Source organism: Scyliorhinus torazame, chromosome 15 (assembly GCF_047496885.1).
Source record: "Scyliorhinus torazame isolate Kashiwa2021f chromosome 15, sScyTor2.1, whole genome shotgun sequence".
NCBI classification, from domain to species: domain Eukaryota; kingdom Metazoa; phylum Chordata; class Chondrichthyes; order Carcharhiniformes; family Scyliorhinidae; genus Scyliorhinus; species Scyliorhinus torazame.
In genome coordinates, this window is record NC_092721.1 from 182,165,301 (window position 1) to 182,185,726 (window position 20,426).

Here is a 20,426-nt window from a genome sequence, read left to right on the forward strand (position 1 = left end):
CCACCCCGGCACGGACCCCCTCCCCAACCTCCACACCGGCACGGACCCCCCCCCCCCAACCTCCACCCCGGCACGGACCCCCCCCCAACCTCCACCCCGGCACGGACCCCCCCCCCCAACCTCCACCCCGGCACGGACCCCCCCCCCCCAACCTCCACCCCGGCACGGACCCCCCCCAACCCACAACCTCCACCCCGGCACAGACCCCCTCCCGGCACTCCCCCGGAGCCCAGCCTACTCTAACCACCCCCCCCCCCCCCCCCCCCACCGCACACACACACACACAAGCCGAGACACACCTCTCCTCACGCAATCAGTCTGCGGCCACGCCATTTCCTGCCCAGAGCCAACCCCCCAGGCCGTCACTCACCTCCTCGCTGGTCGGCGTGAGCCTGGAGCACCGGGTCACGCCGATGAAAAGGAGGTTTGACTGACGTCGACGTGAACGGTCATCACGTCGACGGGACTTCGGCCCATCCGGAAGGGAGAATATCGGCAGGCCGAAAATCGGCTGCCTTGCGCAGACCCGTGACATTCTCCGCGGCAGCGGCGCCATTAATGCCCCGCCGACTTTTCTCCCTTCGGAGACTTCGGCGGGGGCGGGGGCGGGATTCACGGCGGCCAACGGCCATTCTCTGACCCGGCGGGGGGTCGGAGAATGACGCCCACAAAGTGTAAACTGGTTACATATTGGTATTGCCTCTTTCATTTAGGGTAAAATAGAGGAATAAAGGGGTCACAAGATCTGTTGTGCATTCTGCCGGACAACAAGCTTGGGTGTCTTGGTTGTTAAAGGTGGCCTAGGTTGTCTTACTGGGAGCAGGTTGCAAGATAGTCACATGTGTAAACTATTACCCGGGAGCTAATGCTTGATATACTGTTATTCTTCAAGTCACAGAGAGGTGCAAGGAATATAAGATTTTATAATTGGATATTGTTTAAATTGTCTATTTTATCCCAATATAAAATAGAGTTATGGATCTAAAAGATAGCTAATTGGCATTCCTTCTTGGACGCAAGGCCCATTTGATTCACGTCACCATGGCAATGGGTTATGAGAGGGAGAAAGTACATGCTGTGTAGCATCGGTGAAAGGATTTTTTAATTAAGTTATCTCTGAATCTCGTAGACAGCCAGTCGGCAAGATTCTGAGGGAAGCAGAGAGGGATAGATTTGCCCAGTCCCTGTTGTCCAGTTTGCAAAGTGCAGGTAGGAGCTTGTTGAAGAGATCAAGATTGTGAGTATTTAAGCAAGGCTGGAATATTTTGCCTAGTTTTGGCTGGATAGAGGGATTCCCAGGCTAACACTCTGAGAGTCTTTTCAGGGTTTAGAAATTATCGAACTCAAAAAGGAAGCAAGCCTTTGGGAACTGAAAATAACTTTGGGCTGATACCGAGAGTACTACGGAATGTCCACTTAAGGGATAAAGGAAAGTGAAATCAAGGAGAGGGATTTTCAGACACTTTAAGTGTAATGGCAAACTTTTTCTATGGTTTAGAGTAAAGATTGCTGACTGAATAGTATTAAACAAAATGTTGCCGAACTTTGTTTATTACAGTAAAAGCCTTGCTACTTGAAATTTTTTTCTATGATCTATTCAATCAGTTCCTGGAAGGTTTCAGATTTCTGGATAATTGGGGCTCATTCTGGGGTCGGTGGGACCTCTACAAACGGGATGGTCTACACCTGGACCAGAGGGGTACCAATATCCTGGGGGGGAAATTTGCTAATGCTCTTCAGGAGGGTTTAAACTAGTTCAGTAGGGGTTTGGGAACCTGAATTGTAGCTCCAGTATACAGGAGGTTGAGAGTAGTGAGGTCATGAGTAAGGTTTCAAAGTTGCAGGAGTGTACCGGCAGGCAGGAAGGTGGTTTAAAGTGTGTCTTCTTCAATGCCAGGAGCATCCGGAATAAGGTGGGTGAACTTGCGGCATGGGTTGGTACCTGGGACTTCGATGTTGTGGCCATTTCGGAGACATGGATAGAGCAGGGACAGGAATGGTTGTTGCAGGTGCCGGGGTTTAGATATTTCAGTAAGCTCAGGGAAGGTGGTAAAAGGGGGGGAGGGGTGGCATCGTTAGTCAAGGGCAGTATTACAGTGGCAGAAAGGACGTTTGATGAGGACTCGTCTACTGAGGTAGTATGGGCTGAGGTTAGAAACAAGAAAGGAGAGGTCACCCCATTAGGGGTTTTCAATAGGCCTCCGAAAAGTTCCAGAGATGTAGAGGAAAGGATTGCAAAGATGATTCTGGATAGGAGCGAAAGCAACAGAGTAGTTGTTATGGGGGACTTTAACTTTCCAAATATTGACTGGAAACGCTATAGTTCGAGTACTTTAGATGGGTCCGTTTTTGTCCAATGTGTGCAGGAGGGTTTCCTGACACAGTATGTAGATAGGCCAACGAGAGGCGAGGCCGTATTGGATTTGGTACTGGGTAATGAACCAGAACAGGTGTTAGATTTGGAGGGAGGTGAGAACTTTGGTGATAGTGACCACAATTCGATTACATTTACTTTAGTGATGGAAAGGGATAGGTATATACCGCAGGGCAAGATTTATAGCTGGGGGAAAGGCAATTATGATGCGATGAGGCATGACTTAGGATGCATCGGATGGAGAGGAAAACTGCAGGGTATGGGCACAATGGAAATGTGAGCTTGTTCAAGGAACAGCTACTGCGTGTCCTTGCTAAGTATGTACCTGTCAGGCAGGGAGGAAGTGGTCGAGCAAGGCAACTGTGGTTTACTAAAGCAGTCGAAACACTTGTCAAGCGGAAGAAGGAGGCTTATGTAAAGATGAGACATGAAGGTTCAGTTAGGGCGCTCGAGAGTTACAAGTTAGCTAGGAAGGACCTAAAGAGAGAGCTAAGAAGAGCCAGGAGGGGACATGAGAAGTCTTTGGCAGGCAGGATCAAGGATAACCCTAAAGCTTTCTATAGATATGTCAGGAATAAATGAATGACTAGGGTAAGAGTAGGGCCTGTCAAGGACAGTAGTGGGAAGTTGTGCTTGGAGTCTGAGGAGATAGGAGAGGTGCTAAATGAATATTTTTCATCAGTATTCACACAGGAAAAAGACAATGTTGTCGAGGAGAATACTGAGATTCAGGCTATTATACTAGAAGGGCTTGAGGTTCATCAGGAGGAGGTGTTAGCAATTCTGGAAAGTGTGAAAATAGATACGTCCCCTGGGCCAGATGGGATTTATCCTAGGATTCTCTGGGAAGCTAGGGAAGAGATTGCTGAGCCTTTGGCTTTGATCTTTAAGTCATGTTTGTCTACAGGAATAGTGCCAGAAGACTGGAGGATAGCAAATGTTGTCCCCTTGTTCAAGAAGGGGAGTAGAGACAACCCCGGTAACTATAGACCAGTGAGCCTTACTTCTGTTGTGGGCAAATCTTGGAAAGGTTTATAAGAGATAGGATGTATAATCATCTGGAAAGGAATAATTTGATTAGAGATAGTCAACACGGTTTTGTGAAGGGTAGGTCATGCCTCACAAACCTTATTCAGTTCTTTGAGAAGGTGACCAAACAGGTGGATGAGGGTAAAGCAGTTGATGTGGTGTATATGGATTTCAGTAAAGCGTTTGATAAGGTTCCCCATAGTAAGCTACTGCAGAAAATACGGAGGCATGGGATTCAGGGTGATTTAGCAGTTTGGATCAGAAATTGGCTAGCTGGAAGAAGACAAAGGGTGGTGGTTGATGGGAAATGTTCAGACTGGAGTCCAGTTACTAGTGGTGTACCACAAGGATCTGTTTTGGGGCCACTGCTGTTTGTCATTTTTATAAATGACCTGGAGGAGGGCGTAGAAGGATGTGTGAGTAAATTTGCAGATGACACTAAAGTCGGTGGAGTTGTGGACGAGATACAGAGGGACATAGATAAGCGGCAGCGCTGGGCTGAGAGGTGGCAAATGGAGTTTAATGCAGAAAAGTGTGAGGTGATTCATTTTGGAAGGAATAACAGGAAGACAGAGCACTGGGCTAATGGTAAGATTCTTGGCAGTGTGGATGAACAGATAGATCTCGGTGTCCATGTACATAGATCCCTGAACGTTGCCACCCAGGTTGAGAGGGTTGTTAAGAAGGCATACGGTGTGTTAGCTTTTATTGGTAGAGGGATTGAGTTTCGGAGCCATGAGGTCATATTGCAGCTGTACAAAACTCTGGTGCGGCCGCATTTGGAGTATTGCGTGCAATTCTGGTCGCGGCATTATAGGAAGGATGTGGAAGCATTGGAAAGGGTGCAGAGGAGATTTACCAGAATGTTGCCTGGTATGGAGGGAAGATCTTATGAGGAAAGGCTGAGGGACTTGAGGCTGTTTTCATTAGAGAGAAGAAGGTTAAGAGGTGACTTAATTGAGGCATACAAGATGATCAGAGGATTGGATAGGGTGATGATAATAAGAACATAAGAACATAAGAACTAGGAGCAGGAGTAGGCCATCTGGCCCCTCGAGCCTGCTCCACCATTCAATGAGATCATGGCTGATCTTTTGTGGACTCAGCTCCACTTTCCGGCCCGAACACCATAACCCTTAATCCCTTTATTCTTCAAAAAACTATCTATCTTTATCTTAAAAACATTTTATGAAGGAGCCTCTACTGCTTCGCTGGGCAAGGAATTCCATAGATTCACAACCCTTTGGGTGAAGAAGTTCCTCCTAAACTCAGTCCTAAATCTACTTCCCCTTATTTTGAGGCTATGCCCCCTAGTTCTGCTTTCACCCGCCAGTGGAAACACCCTGCCCGCATCTATCCTATCTATTCCCTTCATAATCTTATATGTTTCTATAAGATCCCCCCTCATCCTTCTAAATTCCAACGAGTACAGTCCCAGTCTACTCAACCTCTCCTCGTAATTCAACCCCTTCAGCTCTGGGATTAACCTAGTGAATCTCCTCTGCACACCCTCCAGTGCCAGTACGTCCTTTCTCAAGTAAGGAGACCAAAACCGAACACAATACTCCAGGTGTGGCCTCACTAACACCTTATACAATTGCAGCAGAACCTCCCTAGTCTTAAACTCCATCCCTCTAGCAATGAAGGACAAAATTCCATTTGCCTTCTTAATCACCTGTTGCACCTGTAAACCAACTTTTTGCGACTCATGCACGAGCACACCCAGGTCTCTCTGCACAGCAGCATGTTTTAATATTTTATCATTTAAATAATAATCCCTTTTGCTGTTATTCCTACCAAAATGGATAACCTCATATTTGTCAACATTGTATTCCATCTGCCAGACCCTAGCCCATTCACTTAGCCTATCCAAATCCGTCTGCAGACTTCCAGTATCCTCTGCACTTTTTGCTTTACCACTTATCTTAGTGTCGTCTGCAAACTTGGACACATTGCCCTTGGTTCCCAACTCCAAATCATCTATATAAATTGTGAACAGTTGTGGGCCCAACACTGATCCCTGAGGGACACCACTAGCTACTGATTGCCAACCAGAGAAACACCCATCAATCCCCACTCGTTGCTTTCTATTAATTAACCAATCCTCTATCCATGCTACTACTTTCCCCTTAATGCCATGCATCTTTATCTTATGCAACAACCTTTTGTGTGGCACCTTGTCAAAGGCTTTCTGGAAATCCAGATATACCACATCCATTGGCTCCCCGTTATCTACCGCACTGTTAATGTCCTCAAAAAATTCCACTAAATTAGTTAGGCACGACCTGCCCTTTATGAACCCATGCTGCGTCTGCCCAATGGGACAATTTCCATCCAGATGCCTCACTATTTCTTCCTTGATGATAGATTCCAGCATCTTCCCTACTACCGAAGTTAAGCTAACTGGCCTATAATTACCCGCTTTCTGCCTACCTCCTTTCTTAAACAGTGGTGTCACGTTTGCTCATTTCCAATCCGTCGGGACCACCCCAGAGTCTAGTGAATTTTGGTAAATTATCACTAGTGCATTTGCAATTTCCCTAGCCATCTCTTTTAGCACTCTGGGATGCATTCCATCAGGTCCAGGAGACTTGTCTACCTTTAGCCCCATTAGCTTGCCCATCACTACCTCCTTGGTGATAACAATCCTCTCAAGGTCCTCACCTGTCATAGCTTCATTTCCATCAGTCACTGGCATGTTATTTGTGTCTTCCACTGTGAAGACCGACCCAAAAAATCTGTTCAGTTCCTCAGCCATTTCCTCATCTCCCATTACTAAATCTCCCTTGTCATCCTCTAAAGGACCAATATTTACCTTAGCCACTCTTTTTTGTTTTATGTATTTGTAGAAACTTTTACTATCTGTTTTTATATTCTGAGCAAGTTTATTCTCATAATCTATCTTACTCTTCTTTATAGCTTTTTTAGTAGCTTTCTGTTGCCCCCTAAAGATTTCTCAGTCCTCTAGTCTCCCACTGATCTTTGCTACTTTGTATGTCTTTTCCTTCAATTTGATATTCTCCCTTATTTCCTTAGATATCCACGATCGATTTTCCCTCTTTTTACCGTCCTTCCTTTTTGTTGGTATAAACCTTTGCTGAGCACTGTGAAAAATCACTTGGCAGGTTCTCCACTGTTCCTCAACTGTTTCACTATAAAGTCTTTGCTCCCAGTCTACCTTAGCTAGTTCTTCTCTCATCCCATTGTAATCTCCTTTGTTTAAGCACAAAACACTAGTGCTTGATTTTACCTTCTCACCGTCCATCTGTATTTTAAATTCCACCAAATTGTGATCGCTCCTTCCGAGAGGATCCCTAACTAGGAGATCCTGAATCAATCCTGTCTCATTACACAGGACCAGATCTAGGACCGCTTGTTCACTCGTAGGTTCCATTACATAAATGATGTCTAGCACGAGGGGACATAGAGGTGCGACAGATATAAGACAGATGTCAGAGGTAGGTTCTTTACTCGGAGAGTAGTAAGGGCGTGGAATGCCCTGCCTGCAACAGTAGTGGACTCGCCAACACTAAGGGCATTCAAATGGTCATTGGATAGAAATATGGACGATAAGGGAATAGTGTAGATGGGCTTTCGAGTGGTTTCACAGGTTGGCGCAACATCGAGGGTCGAAGGGCGTGTACTGCGCTGTTATGTTCTATGTTCTAAATATCTTTTTAAAAGATATCAGTCTCTATGGCGATCATAACAATGAAGATAATATTTAATTTAACTTGCATTGTTCTGCAGTGCAGTGCTGCACAGCAGCAGAAGTAAAGATCAAAATGGAACTCAATCAACCCCCCGAATTATATTGGGCATTGTCCAAATCACAAAAAAAGGAAAGCTTCCTTCTTCTTTCTATAATGACTAACCTTTGAGAAATGTCTCAATGCTTTCATATAGAATGAAATGCTTCGAAATTCGGTGATCATTATGTTGGCAAATGCCTAATATGTGTGCTGTTGGGGATCTAATTACTTTATAGCATACAGTAACTCATATTACTCTGTAATGAAGTGTTGATTATCACTCAATACATTTGCAGTGATTACATTTTGATTATGCTTCAGGAATGGAACCCACTGGCCATCAACCAGGGATAATTGAGCCAAGACATAATCAAGTCACCACAATAAAGTTCACACAGTCGGGTAGATTTTACCAGTTTCAGTCTTAAAGTGTGATTTGCTTTGCATATTACAGAAATATACTTTGAGTCCGTGTTTCAAGGCTGTTCTTTATTCACTGGGTTGAGATCATTGTTACGTCCCACATCCATTTTGCCCTCATGCTTGCATTCTCTGATGAATCGCCTTGAATAAGAAATGAAGGCATTCATCCTCCTCAACTACAGAACATCCCAGAGTGCTTTACAGACAATAAAGTACAGAGGCTTAGAGGTCTACAGCACAGAGAAGGCTCTTTGGCCCATCGCTTCTGCACCAGTCAGAAACAATGACGTAACTATTCTGATACAACTTTCCAATATTTGGCCCATAGCCTTGTATGCCTTGGCATCTCAAGTACACAAGTTCTAGACTCCTTCCTCCCTCTAAGAGTCATAGGGCTCGATTCTCTGGTCCCTCATTCTCGGTACACCCCATTCGCTGGCAGTGGGATTCTCTACGCTTGCCGCTTGTCAATTTCCCATTGAAGCCACCCCATGGGCTGCTGCCAGGAAACCCAGGGGATGCTGGCGGGAACAGAGAATCCCAAGGCCGGAAAATTCTGGTTGTAGAGTTTTTACAGCACGGAAAGAGATTCTTCGGCCCATCGTATCTGCGCCAGCCATCATGCACCTACCTACTCTCACCACATTTTCCAGCACTTGGCCCATAGCCTTGTGTGCTGTGACATTTAAAGTGCTCATTCTCAAATGTTGTGAGGGTTCCCACCTTAACCATCCTTTAAAAAGAACGTGAGTTCCAGACTCAAAGAGTGTAGCGCACAAAGACTCCCGAGAGACGAATAGAGGTGAAGTCGATGAGGCTTTATTAAGCGTGACTCGTTCCCCGCAGTTCAGCAACAGACTGGAGCTGCGGGGAGAATTCCTGGTTCTTATACTCCGCCTTCAGGGCAGAGCTAGAGATCAACAGCCAACCAGGACCCGGGATCTGTCAGCCAATGACATCACGGCTTCACAGTCCCACATGACCCCTAATGCATACTACCACAAAGAGTTTCCTCACATCCCCTCTAAACCTTCTGCCCATTATCTTAAACCTGTGCCCCCTGGTTATTGGCCCCTCTGCTGAGGGGAAAAGTTCCTTCCTGTCCATCCTATCTATGCCTCACGTAATTCCACCCCCCCACCCAGCCTTCTGTGCTCCAGGGAAAACAACCCTAGGTCATCCAGTCCCTCTTGCTAGCTGAAAGGGTTTTTTCTCACATCCCCTTGAAACCACCTGCCCCTTATCTTACATCTATGCCCTCGGTCATTGATCCCTCCACCAAGTGGAAAAGTTTATTTATGTTTACTCTACCTGTGTCCCTCTTAATTTTATACATCTCAATCATGCCCCGTCAATCTTCCCAGCTACAAGGAAAACAACCCCATTCTATCCGATCTCTCTTCATAACTAAAACCGTCCAGCCGAGGCAACATCCCGGTAAATCTCCTCTACACCCTTTCCAGCGCTTTCCATCCTATAATGTTGGTTCAGAACTGCACACAATCCCTTCGCTGTGGCCTCCTTGCTCTTAAACTTACCAGAAAAGGAAAGTATACCATATATCTTCTTAACCATCCATCTGCCCTGCTACCTTAAGGGACCGATGTACATGCACACCAAGGTCCCTCTGATCCTCAGTGTTTCCCAGGGTCCTGCTGCTCAATATGTATTCCCTTCCCTTCTTTGTCCTGTCCAAGTGCATCACCTCACATTTATCGGGATAGAATTGCATTTGCCACTGATCAGCCCATTGGACCAGCCCATAATATCCTTCTGCAATCGAAGGCTATCCTGCTCACTATTTACCACCCCACTAATTGTTTTACCACCCGTCAACTTACTGATAAATCCACCTACATTCATATTTAAATCATTTATACAAACAGCAAGGGCAAGAACACTGATCCCTGCGGGACCCTACTGGCCCAGGCTCCAGTTAGAAAAACACCCCTCGACCATCATCCTTTGCTTCCTGCCACTCAGCCAGCCTAGATACAAATTGTCAAATTTCCTTGGATCCCTTAGGCTATTACCTTTGCTATCAGTCTCCCATGTGTGACCTTAGCAAAAGCCTTGCTGAAGTCCAAGTAGATCACATCAAGTGCATTGCCCTCATCTGCACAACTGGTCATCTCTTCGACAAATTCAATCAGGTTAGTCAGACAAGACCTTCCCCACTAACAAAACTATGCTGCCTGCCAAAGGCAGATTAATTCTGTCTTTGAAAATTGCTTCCAATAGTTTCCCCACCACTGACGTTAGACTGACTGGCCTGTAGTTTCCTCGTTGATCCCTTCCTCCCTTCTTCAATAATGGTACCACATTGGCTATTTTCCAATCCTCCGGCACCTCTCCTTTGGCCAAAGAGGAATTGAATATTATTGCCAGAGCCCCTGTTATTTCCTCCCTTGCCTCACTCAACAGCCTGGGATACATTTCACCTGGCCCTGGAGGTTTGTCTACGTTTATGCCTACCGGATAACTCAGAACCTTGTCTCGGTCTTTGTTAATTTCTTTAATTTTGTCAGAGTCCTTCGCCCTGATTTCTGCACCCACACTGTCCCTCTCACTAGTGAACAATGACACAAGGTATTTATTTAGAACCCTACCTATGTCCTCAGGCTCCAGACACAAATTACCACCGTGGCCCTCAATGGATCTTACTCTTTCCTTTGTTATCCTTTTACCCTTAATGTACTTGGAAAACAACTTAGGAATTTTCTTTATTTTACCTGCTAGAGTCCTTTCATGTCCTCTTTTTGCTCCCCTAATTTCCTTTTTAAGTTCACTCTTGCACATTCTATATGCCCCTCGAACTTCTGCTGTTTTGAGCCCTCATTATCTGCCATAAGCTTCCCCTTTTCTATTTATCCAATGCTGTGTATCTCTCGGTATCCAGGGTTCACTTGATTTGTTGGTCCCACCCTTTTTCTTTATTGGAACATGTAGTCTCGCTATTTCCTTCTTGGATGCATCCCATTGTTCGGCTAAACATTTCATTAAAAGTGTCAACTCCCAGTCCACGCTGGCTAAATCATATCTTATCTTATTAAAATCGGCCTTTCCCCAACTTAAAACTTTGATTTCAGGCCCATCCTTGTCCTTTACCATAATAATCTTGAACCTAACAGAGTTATGATCACTGTCTGCAAATTGCTCCCCCATTGCTACTTCAACCACTTCAATCCCAGCCACATGACCTGTCATTGGCTTGTCAACTTTAAAAAAGGGAAGGAGGTCTGGAATTTTAACTGCCATTGGATTTCTGGTGGGAAGCATTGATTTCAGTTGGTTCCCCGGAGTAGGCCTTGGGTTAATGGCAGCAATTCTACCTTTGAACCAAAAGGTGCAGGGTACAAACACAGCTCCAATTAGACACTGGAGCACTGGCTGTGAACTCTAGATTGGTGTTATGTGGGATACCAGTTGATTATGGGTGACTATCAACATCCTGGGGGTTACCATTGTTCAGAACCTGAACTGGACCATCCATATAACCACTGGCTGCGAGAACAGAACAGGATGTGAAATCTGCAGTGAGTAACTCATCTCCAGACTCCCCCAAGCCTATCCATCATCTACAAGGCACAAGACAGGAGTGTGATGGAATGCTCTCCACTTGCCTGGGTGAGTGCAGCTCCAACAATGCTCAAGAAGCTCAACGCCATCCAGGACAAAGCAGCCCGCTTGATCCACTTAATCAAGCACCTTCAACATTCACTCTCTCCACCACCGGCGCACAGCGGCAGCCGTGTGTACTATCTACTGTAGCAACTCACAAGGCTCTTAGACAGCACCTTCTAAACCAGCAACTTCTATCACCTAGAAGGACAAGGGCAGCAGACACATGGGAACACCATCACCTGCAAGTTCCCCTCCAAGCCACACAACATCCTGACCTGAAATTATTTTGCCGTTCCTTCACTGTTGCTGGGTCAAAATCCACCAATTCCCTTCCTCACGGCACTGTGGGTGTATCTATAGTCAGGGCCAGCAGCAGGTCAAGAAGGCAGCTCAGCACCACCTTCTCAAGGGCATAGATGGGCAATAAGTGCTGGCCTAGCCAATGATGCCTATACCCAGTGAATGAAGAAAAAAAAAGAAGCCACCAGTCCCCCCCTTATTCTGCAGATTGTTGGAGCTCATAAAAACGTCCTGTCACATTGTAATAACACACCTATTGGTTGATATAAAGATGATTACAACCACGGAAGGAGAGGTTACATCAAGGTCTGTCAATCAGCCTGAAATTTATCCCACATTGTTGTGTTATTCGCCAATGGAAGTATGCAAAGAAACGAAGATGGGGCAGCACGGTAGCATAGTGGTTAGCACAGTTGCTTCACAGCGCAGGATCCCAAGTTCGATTCCCAGCTTAGGTCACCGTCTGTGCGGAGTCTGCACGTTCTCCCCGTGTCTGCGTGGGTTTCCTCCAGGTGCTCTGGTTTCCTCCCACAGTCCAAAGATCTGCAGGTTAGGTGGGTTTACTGGGTTACGTGATAGGATGGAGGTGTGGGTGCTCCTTCTAAGAGCCGGTGCAGACTCGATGGGCCGAATGGCCTCCTTCTGCACTGTAAATTCTATGATTGTATGATTCTATGACATAAAAATAACAACAATCACCAAGTTCTCATTACATGCTGACAGCCCAGACGCTACCTGGAATGGGCAGCAGCTGTCCACCTGCAGAAATCAATCAGTTCAAGTGTAAGGAGTGGGGAATGGTTTAATGCTGGGGAAATGAGGAATGCCAGGTCAGACAAGGTCTCTTCAGTTTCCAGACATTCTACACACTGGCCTTCCCTTGGGAGGAAATGATGTGGAGATGCCAGCGTTGGGCTGGGTTGAGCACAGTAAGAAGTCTTACAATACCAGATTAAAGTCCAACATGTTTATTTCGAATCATTAGCTTTCAGAGCACTGCTCCTTCCTCGGGTGAATGAAGAGGTGGGTTCCAAAAACATATATATCGACAAAGTCAAAGATGCAATACCAAAGATGCTTCTACCCTAAACACATTAAAGAAGCCATCCCCTGTGGACAAGCCTTCTGTATATAGGATCTGCTGAGACGAGGAGGAGCGTACCAGACATCTACAGATGCTGAAAGATGCCCTCGTACGAACGGTGTATGGCGCTCGACTCATTGATCGACAGTTCCAACGCACCTCAGCAAAAAACCGCACTGGCCTCCTCAGAAAACAAACACGGGACACAACTGACAGAGGACCCTTCGTCGTCCAGTACTTCCCTGGAGCGGAGAAACTACGACATTTTCTTTGCAGCCTTCAACACGTCATCGATGAAGACGAACATCTTGCCAAGGTCATCCCCACACCCCCACTACTAGCCTTCAAAAAACCGCGCAACCGCAAACAAACCATTGTTTGCATCAAACTACCCAGCCTTCAGAACAGCGACTATGACACCACACAACCCCGCCATGGCAATCTCTGCAAGATGTGCCAGATCAACGACATGGATACCACCATTACACGTGAGAACACCACCCACCAGGTACCTGGTACATACTCGTGTGACTTGGCCAACGTTGACTACCTCATGTTGCAAGAAAGGATGTCCCGAAGCATGGTACATTGGCGAGACCATGCTGACGCTGCAACAACAGATGAACGGACATCGCGTGACAATCGCCAAGCAAGAATGTTCCTTTCCAGTCGGGGAACACTTCAGCAGTCAAGGGCATTCAGCCTCCGATCTTGGGTAAGCGTTCTCTAAGGCGGCCTTCAGGACACGCGACAACGCAGAATCACCGAGCAGAAACTTATAGCCAAGTTCCGCACACACGAGTACGGCCTCCACCTGGACCTTGGATTCATGTCGCATTACATTCAACCCCCACCATCTGGCCTGGGCTTGCGAAATCCTACCAACTGTCCTGGCTTGCGACAATTCACGCCTCTTTAACCTGTGATTATCCCTCTCTCCAGTTGTTCCGTCTGGACCTTTAGACTTAATTACCTGCAAAGACTTGCATTCAAAGTATCGTATTGCATCTTTGACTTTGTCTGTATATATGTTTCTGGAACCCACCTCTTCATTCACCTGAGGAAGGAGCAGTGCTCCGAAAGCTAGTGATTCAAAACAAACCTGTTGGACTTTAATCTGGTGTTGTAAGACTTCTTACTTAGGAGGAAAGCCAACCATCTCCCCTTGATATTCAATGGCATTACCATCGCCAAATGCCCCACTGTCAACATCCTTGAGGTTACCATTGACCAGGAACTGAGCTGCACCAGCCACATAAATACAGTGGCTACAAGAGCAGGTCAGAGGCTCGGAATTCTGTGATGAATAATTCACCCCTTGATTCCCCAAATCCTGTCCACCATCTACAAGGCCTAAGTCATGAGTGTGATGGAATACTCTCCACTTGCATGGCCAACCAGGACAAACCAGTCCGCTTGATTGCCACCGCAACCACCAATTTCAACATACACTCCCTCCACACAGAGGAAACAGTGTGTACCATCTATAAGATGCACTGCAGCAACTCAGCAAGTCTCAATCAACAGTACCTTCCAGCCCAGAGCTGCGAACACCTCGCGACCAAGGGCAGCAGGTGCACGGGGACACTAACACCTGCGAGTTCCTAAGCCACACACCATCCTGCTGTGGAACTATATTGTCATTCCTTCACATTCCTTCAGGGGCAGCACGGTAGCATAGTGGTTAGCACTGTGGCTTCACAGCACCAGGGTCCCAGGTTCGATTCCCCGCTGGGTCACTGTGTGCGCGGAGTTTGCACGTTCTCCCGTGTCTGCGGGGGTTTCCTCCAGTTGCTCCGGTTTCCTCCCACAGTCCAAAGACGTGCTGGTTAGGTGGATTGGCCATGCTAAATTGCCCTTAATGTCCAAAAAGTTGAAGAGGAGTTATTGGGTTAGGGGATAGGGTGGAAGTGAGGGTTTAAGTGGGTTGGTGCAGACTCGATGGACCGAATGGCCTCCTTCTGCGCTGTATGTTCTATGTTCACTGTCGCTGGATGGAAATATGGGAACTCCTTGACAGCACTGTCAGTGTACCTATGCCACATGGATTGCAGGGTTCAAATTGGTAGCTCAGCACCATCTCCTCAACTTTGCTGGCTCTGAGCGGGTGGCTTAGTCACCAGCCCAGAAGTGTCCATTGATGCCAAAATTGGCAGAAGCTGACTCATTCGGCAAGTAACTGTCCATCCGCTGTTTCTGCTGGTTGGAATAGGGATCAAAACCACTGCAAAATATTTTCCAGCTTTTCTTTGTATATCATTGAATGATTTTTTTTCCGATTACTCATTTGCACGGTGTGGGTGTCGCTAGCGAGGCCAGCATTTACTTCCAATCCCTAAATGCTCTTGAGAAGGTGGTGGTGAGCCATTTTCTTGAACCGTGGCAGTCCATGTGGCGCAGGTACATCCGCAATGCTGTGAGGGAGGGAGTTCCAACATTTTGTGTCGGCTATGAGAGTCTTATTTATTGTCACCGGTCAAATATTTTCTTGAGTTCTTTAAGAAACCTTAGTGAAGAGCAGATAAGGTAAAATAAATTGAGAAGTAGCAACAGGAGGTTGGAAAAACAAAATGAGGTAATGCATTTCACAGACATATGGAAGAATACATGAGAGTTGAAGGTTTGAGAGTGGAACAGAAACATTAAGTTATCTCTTCGATCAACTTTTTCTGATGTTTAAACCACAATTTAGAATACTAATATAATTCTCTTTCTTAACCTCCAGCTCTCTCTCAATTTATATTATATCTATATGGGACTGGGACAGTAGAATAATGGTTTATGTTACTGTATTAGTAATCCCAAAAGCCTGGATTCATCATAGTGAGAGGGGAGTTCAAATCGCACCGCAAGCAGCTGGGGAATTGAATTTAAGTTAGTTAAATGAATCGGGAATAAAAAGCTGATGTGACTGATGGCAACAGTGAAACTGTAGATTTACTAACCTTCCACAGGGAAGGCGGGACTGTTGTCTTTCCCCAGTCCGGTCTATACGTGAGTCCAGACTCACAACGTAGTTGACTCTTCGCCACATGGGCTGCAGCAGTCCAGGCCAGCAGCTCCACCCCCTGAAGGGCAACTAGGTAAGGCAATAAAGGTCAATGCCTCACTCGCGGCAACCAAACCCTTTGACTGAACGTATTGAAAAAGAAACTGTTCTGTCGCCACCCCACCTCCCACCCCGCCTCACCCCTCCATCCAGAAGCAAATCCTGTTCCGTGGCCAAACAACATTGCTGTCAAACAGCGAAGGAAAGTTGGCAAACATTTTTGATATTTCTTTAGACGACACAAAAAAATTATTGCTAAATTAAAAGGTTCACCATCCGAAATAAATTCTTTCCTTTCAAAGCTGCTCAGTAAAGGTTATTTTCTTTGACATATGTGGAGCATTGTTACTCTACCTTCAGCTCTGTTGGATTTACTAGGCCTGGTCTTTGTTTTGCAGGAGTATACCATTGACATCTTCTTTGCTCAAACTTGGATTGATAGTCGCTTGCGGTTCAACAGTACAATGAAAATCATCACCCTGAATAGCAACATGGTGGGATTTATATGGATACCAGACACAATCTTCAGGAATTCCAAAACGGCTGACGCTCATTGGATCACCACACCCAATCAGCTGCTTAGGATATGGAATGATGGGAAAATCTTGTACACTTTGAGGTGAGTTTGGAGCCATCTGGCAATCTGCGTATAACTAAAAGCTTTGGGTTGTTCGTGTTTTAGGCGTAAAGGTTCGTTCTACCAGGATTCCACCCCATGTACAAAGCCTTTTAAATTTGAGCGGAAGGAGGGAATGGGCGGGTCTTCTGCCACACTACCCTGCATCAAGGGGACCCCATGACTACTCTGGGAAATCCTGCTCACTCTGTCCTCATAAGGCCTTGGAGGAAATTGAGCCAATTCAGGTTTAACGTGAGTCCCGCTGAGCATCTTGAAAAGGCATCAAACAAGAAAGTAATTGACCCCAAATGTTGCAAATTGCCTTTCCAAAGAGGCCCGTCTGCTCAATTGGAGCAGAAGATAAATCTGTTGAGGTACTGTTTTGGCTTACAACATGCCACTGGAGGGGATTAGCACTTCAACATTCCAACTAAGGACTCAGGACGAGTGCTGCTGAGCCATCCTTATACATGTAATGCAGCTGGCCTGATTACTTACCTGTCCATGCGGGATGGGCGCCAGCAACCACGAGGAAGGTCAAAACAGAGGTTCCACTCTGCCCAAGAATACCAAAAAGAGGATGATATATGAAGGTTTTTGGTGGGATCCCTCGGAATGTAAATGATAACCTGGACTCCAGTGGTTAAGTTGCAAGAAGAGATTAAACAAACTAAGATTTTATTTCCCTCAATTCAGAAAGTTAAGGGGCAATTCGTTCAGAGTATTCAATATATTACAAGTTTCAGATCGGGCCATTGAAAAATTGGAGCCAGACCTTTCAGGAGTGAAATTGGGAATCATTTTTTCATGCAATGAATGGCGGAAATATAGAACAAATGGCAACTGATGTTCCATCAATCGTTATTTTTAAACTGAGATTGATAGAGTTTTGTTGGCCAAAGGTTTGAAGGGATCATGGGGCAAAGACCCATAATTCCTCAATGGAACTATTTTGGAGGTCAGTCACAATTTCTTTGAATAATGGCAGAGGCTCGAGGCTGAGGCAGATTTAGTTTGTGGGACTCCGCACTCACCTTTATTTCTGCCCCATTCGGCCCCCCACCCCTAACCTCATCCCTCTCCCCACCATTCACCCTCATCCCACAAAAATACACAAATTGATCACTGCTTTTTAATTTTTTAACATGCCTTATGAATAATTGCTGAATTGTAATCCAAGCTTACCTCTTGTCAGAGGGGGAGGCATGCCCTGGGGACCCAGCTTTGAATCCTGCCATTGCAGATGGTGAAGTTGGAAATCAATAAAAATCTGGAATTAAAAGTCTAAAAGATGACCATGAAACCATTGTCGATTGATGTAAAAACCCATCTGGTTCACTATTGTCCTGTAGGGAAGGAAATCTGTTGTCCTTACCTGATCTGGCCTACATATGACCCCAGACCCACAGCAATGCGGTTGACTCTTGATGTCCTCAAGGATGGGCAATAAATGCTTACCCAGCCTGAGATGATCATATCTCATGAAGGAATACAAAAGGAATGACAGTAAAGATGGTCGATATTGCGATGTGTGAGTCTTGAGGGAAGCAAACATGGAACTTGCTGACTAGCAACGAGATGGAAAAATCAGCCAATGGCATCACCACATCACAGGCCAGTTCAGAACAGAATGAGCCAGTCCAGTGCAGGAGCAAATACTCCAATTAATGACAGGTGGCACTGTCAGGTGGTAGGGGCACTGCCAGGGTGCCAGGCTGGCAGTGCCAAGGTGCCACACTGGCATTTTCCCCATGCTGGGGATGGGGCCCGGGGATGCCCTGCATGGGTGAGGTGGGTATGGGGTGGTCCAAGGCCCCAAAAGTAGTTAGTTGAGGGTTTGAGAGATCGGAACGCCATTTGTCATTGACAAATAGGGAGAAGGAAAGTCCCAAGGCTTTTAACACGTACATAAAAAGCAAGAGGGTAGCCAGGGAAAGGGTTGGCCCACTGAAGGGCAGGTGAGGGAATCTATGTGTGGAGCCAGAGGAAATGGGCGAGGTACTAAATGAATACTTTGCATCAGTATTCACCAAAGAGAAGCAATTGGTGGATGTTGAGTATGGAGAAGGGTGTGTAGATCGCCTGGGTCACATTGAGATTCAAAAAGACGAGGTGTTGGGCTCCTTGAACAATTTTAAGTTAGCTAAGTCCCCAGGGCCTGATGGGATCTACCCCAGAATACTGAAGGAGGCTAGAGAGGAAATTGCTGAGCCTTGACAGAAATCTTTGGATCCTCACTGTCTTCAGGTGATGTCCCGGAGGACTGGAGAATAGCCAATGTTGTTCCTTTGTTTAAGAAATCAGTGGTAGGGAAATTACTGGAGAGAATTCTTCGAGACAGGATTTACTCCCATTTGGAAGCAAATAGACGTAACAGCGAGAGGCAGCACGGTTTTGTGAAGGGGAGGTCGTGTCTCACTAACTTAATAGAGTTTTCCGAGGAGGTCACAAAGATAATTGATGCAGGTAGGGCAGTGGATGTTGTCTATATGCACTTCAGTAGGGCCTTTGACAAGGTCCCTCATGGTAGACTGGTACAAAAGGTGAAGTCACACGGGATCAGGGGTGAGCTGGCAAGGTGGATACAGAACTGGCTAGGTCATAGAAGGCAGAGAGTAACAATGGAAGGGCACTTTCCTGATTGAAGGGCTGTGACTAGTGGTGTTCCGCAGGGATCAGTGCTGGGACCTTTGCTGTTCGTAGTATAAATAAATGATTTGGAGGAAAATGTAACCGGTCTGATTAGTAAGTTTGCAGACGATACAAAGGTTGGTGGAATTTCGGATAGCGATGAGGACTGTCAGAGGATACAGCAGGATTTAGAGTGTTTGGAGACTTGGGCGGAGAGATGGCAGATGGAGTTTAATCCGGACAAATGTGAGGTAATGCATTTTGGAAGGTCTAATGAAGGTAGGGAACGTACAGTGAATGGTAGAACCCTCAAGCGTATTGACAGTCGGAGAGATCTAGGTGTACAGGTCAATAAAAGGGGCAACACAGGTGGAGAAGGTAGTCAAGAAGGCATACAACATGCTTGCCTTCATTGGCCGGGGCATTGAGTATAAAAATTGGCAAGTCATGTTGCAGCTGTACAGAATCATAGTCAGGCCACACTTGGAGTATACTGTTCAATTCTGGTCGCCACACTACCAGAAGGATGTGAAGGTTTCAGAGAGGGTGCAGAAGAGATTTACCAGGATGTTGCGTAGTATGGATCTATTAGCTATGTGGAGAGGTTGAATAACCTTGGTTTGTTCTCACTGGAACGACGGAGGTTGAGGGGCGACCTGATAGATGTCTACAAAATTATGAGGGGCATAGACAGAGTGGATAGTCAGAGGCTTTTTCCCAGGGTAGAGGGGTCAATTACTAGGGGGCATAGGTTTAAGGTGCGAGGGGCAAGGTTTAGAGGAGATATACGAGGCAACTTTTTTACACAGAGGGTTGTGGGTGCCTGGGACCCGCTGCCGGAGGAGGTGGTGGAAGCAGGGACGATAGTGATGTTTAAGGGGCATCTTGACAAATACATGAATAGGATGGGAATAGAGGGATACGGACCCCGGAAGTGCAGAAGACTTTAGTTTAGACGGGCAGAATGGTCGGCACAGGCCTGGCGGGCCGAAGGGCCTGTTCCTGTGCTGTACCTTTCTTTGTTCTTTGCTCTTTGTAAATGTTGTCCCAATCCCTCCTTCCACTGCGGAGCTCCTCAGTGCAGAAAATTGGACTAACTGCGGTTTCACAGGGAGTTCCCCGCTGAGGCCCAGAATGAAAACAGATAGCGTGTTTCTCAGCGTTGGGGCGAGAGCAGGAAAACACCTGGCCCAAGGGCGGACGTTTTGTTGGGCCGGCTCCCGACTGACATTTTAGTCGGGGCTGGAAAGGCAGGGCATAGGGCAACCCACAAAATCCATCCCAGTGTGTGCAGTTTTAGTGTCATTGAGGGGGATTTTCCCTGCTTCCCGCCGCGTTTCTTGGCAGCGGGAGATGTCCTGCTGTTGGCCGGCAGCAGAAGCTTCTGGTCCCATTGTTTTCAATGGGATTTCCCATTGAATCTACCCCTCACCGCTGGGACACCTGTGGCGGGGTTCGCCGTTGGCGGGACATGAAGGTCCCGTCAGCATTAACAGCCGGAAAATCCCGCCCCTCCCTCCCCCTCCAACCATATTTAAGGA

General features: G+C 46.5%; 1 protein-coding gene across 1 annotated transcript in view; it reads left to right on the top strand.

Annotated features, from left to right (window-relative positions):
- gabrg3 (gamma-aminobutyric acid type A receptor subunit gamma3) overlaps positions 1 to 20,426 on the top strand; it is a 1,021,256-nt gene that overhangs the window by 274,042 nt on the left and 726,788 nt on the right. The window contains exon 4 of the mRNA XM_072477216.1: positions 16,034 to 16,254. Within this exon, the coding sequence (XP_072333317.1) occupies positions 16,034 to 16,254 (221 nt within the window). The remainder of the gene's footprint in view (positions 1 to 16,033; positions 16,255 to 20,426) is intronic.